Here is a 5184-nt window from a genome sequence, read left to right as displayed (position 1 = left end):
CCCCTTGGCTTTTGATGACCATGACAGCCCCAGAGAATAAAGACAAGAGCAGAGTGTAGAGGGGGACCCTGGCACCCTAGCTTAGAACTCTATCTTTATCTTACTCATTCTTCTGCCTCTTGCAAGGGAAGAACCTCAGGCCAGATGTGGGGAGGGGAGAAAGCAGCAAGTTCCTTAAACCCAGCAACTTGGGTTTGAATGCCAGCATTGATACCTTCTAGCTCTGTGGCCTCTGTATACAATGTAGCCAATCTATCTGTGCCTGAGTTTCTTTGTATGTTGAAGGTAGTAGTAGTAATTACAAAATAAGCTGATGCAGAAACACACAAGTCAAGAACGATCCGGACATAGGACATACTAGCTATAAATAAGTCCCTCTGCCTCCTACTCTACACAGGTCTCTATGTAGTAATTAGCTTAGAGCTTTACTGTGGACAATTATTCTCCACCAGGATTTATTACCCTCTCTTTGTTCATGGTGCATTTTACAAAAGAGGATTAGGTGAGGAGGTTGGAGGGATGGTGAAGAATGCAGGGAGACCAGACAGCTTCCCTCTTGTTGAGACTCCTCCTGGCTCCATACTAGCAGATCAAATCATCAATGTTTGGATGATGAAAAACAGGCTTAAGGGGGTGCTATGAGGTCTCAGTCTTTTGCCTTTCAATGGGTCTGTAGATAGATTGAAAGAGTTACAGAGGACACACACACACACACACACACACACACACACACACACACACACAGAGCTCCCTACTCCCCAGCAGTGTAATTTTTCCCAAAGAGAGAGGCTGTTAATCTATAAAACAATGGTTTGCAACCTGTGGTTCACAATCCTTTTGGCAAACCTCTATTTCCAAAAATATTTACATTACACTTCAGTAGCAAATTCCATTTACGTTATGATCACAATAGCAAGATCACAGTTATGAAGTAGCAACAAAAATAAATTTACCATTGTGGGGTTCACCACAACATGAGGAACAGTATTAAAGGTCGTGCGCAGCAGCATTAGCAAGGTTGAGAAGCACTGCTCTAAAAGAAAAACACCCAGAGCACTCTTTTCTTCAATCTCTCTGCAATCTCTGCACTGGAACTCAGCTAACCCTTGCATCTAAAGCAGTTCCCACCCTCTGGAGTCCCCTCTCTTTCAGTGCATTCCCAGGTGATCTGAGATCCTGAAGCTATTCTCATTCTGTTGCCCTGGGAGTTTTCAGCACTCCTGGTACAACCTGTTCCTCGCTCCTCCAGCTCTTTTCCTCCTCCCCTTCCTGTCCTTGCTGCTGGGGCCCCAGCTGAACCCTCCAGAGAGACACTCTCTGACTCCGTCCCCAGAGGAGAAACAGGAGGGGGAGGAGGAGAGGAGGGAGCCACAGAGGGCGGAGGCCGGGGAGCTCAGCCAGAGAGGGGCTGCTGGAGGTTGCATCTGCTGGAAGGAGGTTTTTCTGCTGCCTGGTAACCAGCTGCCAGAACACTGAGAGGGAGAGAGAGAGGCAGGGAGCAGGGGCAGCAGCTTCTTGACGTCAGGACCAGCCAAGGGGATCGGGCCAGCTACCCCAGCCAGCCTAGAGCCAGCGGGGCCCTCGGCTGGAGAGGAAACCTACGCGAGGCGCGGAGCGTGAGTTGGGGGTGTGGGAACCGGTTGTCTGGGGCGCAGCATGCCCCCTGCCCCCGGGCCATGGAGATCTCCCTGGTGCCCCTGGAGAACGGCAGTGCTATGACCCTCAGAGGAGGAGGGGAAGCAGGGGCAAGCTGTGTGCAGACCCCCAGGGGAGAGTGTGGGTGCCCTCCGACGGCTGGACTCAATAATCAGTCCAAAGAAACATCACTGAGGGTGCGCGCCACACACGAGGATGCGGGCCAGGGTGGGCGGCCTTTGCCCCCTATGCCTCAGGAGCTGCCACAGCCTGGAAGGCCATCTGCTGAGGATGAGGAGGGAGAAGGGGACCCTGGCCTTGGCACAGTGGAGGAGGACCAGGCTCCTCAGGACTCAGGGTCACTCCATCACCAGCGGGTCCTCATAAACATCTCGGGTTTGCGCTTTGAGACGCAGCTGGGCACCCTGGCGCAGTTTCCCAACACCCTCCTGGGGGACCCAGCCAAACGCCTGCGCTACTTCGACCCCTTGAGAAATGAGTACTTCTTCGACCGCAACCGGCCCAGCTTCGATGGCATTTTGTACTACTACCAGTCTGGGGGCCGCCTGCGCAGACCGGTCAATGTCTCCCTGGATGTGTTTGCAGATGAGATCCGCTTTTACCAGCTGGGGGACGAGGCCATGGAGCGCTTCCGGGAGGATGAAGGCTTCATCAAGGAAGAGGAGAAGCCCCTGCCCCGCAATGAGTTCCAGCGCCAGGTGTGGCTTATCTTCGAATACCCAGAAAGCTCTGGGTCAGCAAGAGCCATCGCCATCGTGTCGGTCTTGGTCATTCTCATCTCTATCATCACCTTCTGCTTGGAGACTCTGCCTGAGTTCAGGGATGAACGGGAGCTGTTACGCCACCCTCCAGTGCCACCGCAGCCCCCAGCCCCTGCCCCAGGGGCCAATGGCAGTGGCTCTGGTGTCCTTTCCTCTGGCCCCACAGTGGCTCCGCTCCTGCCTAGGACACTGGCTGACCCATTCTTCATCGTGGAGACCACATGTGTGATCTGGTTCACTTTTGAGCTGCTTGTGCGCTTCTTTGCTTGCCCCAGCAAGGCAGAATTCTCTCGGAATATTATGAACATCATTGATATTGTGGCAATCTTCCCCTACTTTATCACCCTGGGCACCGAGCTGGCAGAGCAACAACCAGGGGGTGGTAGTCAGAATGGGCAGCAGGCCATGTCCCTAGCCATCCTCAGGGTGATCCGCCTGGTCCGGGTGTTCCGAATCTTCAAGCTCTCCCGCCACTCCAAGGGGCTGCAGATCCTGGGTAAGACCTTACAGGCGTCCATGCGGGAGCTCGGACTGCTCATCTTCTTCCTCTTCATCGGAGTCATCCTCTTCTCCAGTGCTGTCTACTTCGCAGAGGCAGACAATCAGGGGTCGCATTTCTCCAGTATCCCAGATGCCTTCTGGTGGGCAGTAGTCACTATGACCACTGTAGGCTATGGGGACATGAGGCCCATTACTGTAGGGGGCAAGATTGTGGGCTCACTGTGCGCCATAGCTGGGGTCCTCACTATTGCCCTGCCTGTGCCCGTCATCGTCTCCAATTTTAATTACTTCTATCATCGGGAGACAGACCACGAGGAGCAGGCTGCCTTGAAGGAAGAACAAGGCATCCAGAGGCGGGAGTCTGGGCTGGACACAGGAGGTCAGCGGAAGGTCAGCTGCAGCAAGGCCTCCTTCTGCAAGACTGGGAGCTCCCTGGAGAGCACTGACAGTATCAGAAGGGGTAGCTGTCCTCTAGAAAAGTGTCACCTCAAGGCCAAGAGCAACGTGGACTTGCGAAGGTCTCTGTATGCCCTCTGTCTGGACACTAGCCGGGAAACGGATTTGTAAAGATAGATCAAGGCAGACTTGCAACAGCAGAGCTGGGAACAGGAGTTCCCCTTGAGCCTGTTTATCTGCTTTACACCACAGAGTATTTAAGCCCACATGGTCACCCACCGATGTCTGGATGACTGTCTTTCCCTGTTCACCCTTCCCACCCTCCTGCCCTCTAACTCCCCCTTTTTTCCTCCTCTTTCCTTAGCACCAAGGGTCACCTATTTTTAAAAAGTATCACATTCCATGACGCAGGAGCTGTTGAAGTGGTGAGCATTCACTGTAAGATGGATGTATTCATAGCCAGTTTTCTATACCCAGCAAAGGGATAACTCAAACAAAATTGACTTTAAATAGCTCAGATCCCAAGAGAGTCCATAACCTTCCCTATCCCTGTGTTCCAAATTTACTTTACATGTGATTATATTTGTGTATGGCAAATATTATTCTTATGGTTGACGAGTGCACTTTGTACAGCAGCACACATGAAGAATATTTGAGTGTGTTCTTAAGATATACTTTGAATTATACAAGTGTTGGGGGTCATCCTTTCCTGGGACACCCAGGGACAGAGACACTAAAGAAGTTGTTCAGGTTTGTGTTCCCAAGCCTCCCATTATTCTGGGATGTACTATTGGTGCTTTGTGTCTAAGGTAGAGAATGTTCTAGAAGAGCAGCAAATCTGATTTTTTTTTTTTTAATTCCCCTTAAACCTATCCTGTGACTTTCTTCACAGAAGCATTTTAAGGATGTTGGAAGAAGGATTTTGAGAATTCATTCTTTTCATTTTGATAGCAGGAAATAAAATGTGACTGTGTCGGGCAAGTGTTAGTTTGTCTACAGCTGAGAGTGTGACATGTTAATGAGTGAAGTCTGCCGCTTGCTGTCTGGTATGAGCGTTTTCAGTGCAAATGCTCTGACTGGGTTAGAAAACTCAGGGAGCCAAACATCCTACCCCCCTCATTTATTTATTTGCTCGTTCTTCATTCATTCATTCATTCATTCATTCATTCATTCATTCATTCACATCCCAATCACAGCCCCCTTCTCCTGCCAGTCCTGCCCTCACAAATCCCCCCCCCCATTATCCCCTCTTCTTCTCCTCAGAAGGGGACTGCCTTCTCAGTCAATCTCAGGAGACTAAGCACATCCTCTCCCACTGAGGTCTAACCAGGCAGCCCAGCTAGGAGAAGGGGATCCCAAGGGAGGCAACCAAGTCAGAGACAGTCTCTGCTCGACTGTTAGGGGACTCACATGAATGCCAAGCTAAGCTGCACATCTGCTACAAATGTGTAGGGCACCAAGGTCCAGTGTCTGCACGCCCCTTGGTTGGGGATTCAGTCTCTGAAATCCCCATGATCACAGGTTAGTCCAGCATCCTCTATTTAATAGATCTCACTGAGCTTAAACAGAGGGTCCCAACCTCTAGGGGGAGACCCCTTTGGGGGGCTCATATATCAGATATCCTGCATATCAGATATTTACATTGTGATGCATAACCATAGCAAAATTACAGTTGTGAAGTAGAAACAAAATAATTCTATGGTGTGGGGGTAGGGGGCTCACTACAACATGAAGAACTGTATTAAAGGGTCGAAGCATTAGGAAGGCTGAGAAACACTGGCTAAGAAGGATGATAGAGGGATTGTTTGTGTCTAGGCTGTGTGTGGTGTGGGCATATTACAGTCAGCACAGACTCTAGACTTGGGGCGAA

The 5184-nt window shown here is 50.8% G+C and overlaps 1 protein-coding gene across 1 annotated transcript; it reads left to right on the top strand.

Moving 5' to 3' along the window:
• The first annotated feature begins 1288 nt into the window (after nt 1–1288).
• On the top strand, nt 1289–4295 carry Kcna5 (potassium voltage-gated channel subfamily A member 5). The gene has a single exon (XM_021190721.1). The coding sequence runs from the start codon at nt 1677–1679 to the stop codon at nt 3483–3485; it is 1809 nt and encodes a 602-aa protein (XP_021046380.1). The 5' UTR covers nt 1289–1676; the 3' UTR covers nt 3486–4295.
• Nucleotides 4296–5184: the final 889 nt, after the last annotated feature.

This window comes from Mus pahari, chromosome 2 (assembly GCF_900095145.1).
Source record: "Mus pahari chromosome 2, PAHARI_EIJ_v1.1, whole genome shotgun sequence".
Lineage (NCBI taxonomy): Eukaryota > Metazoa > Chordata > Mammalia > Rodentia > Muridae > Mus > Mus pahari.
This window is presented reverse-complemented; position numbering and strand designations above follow the sequence as displayed.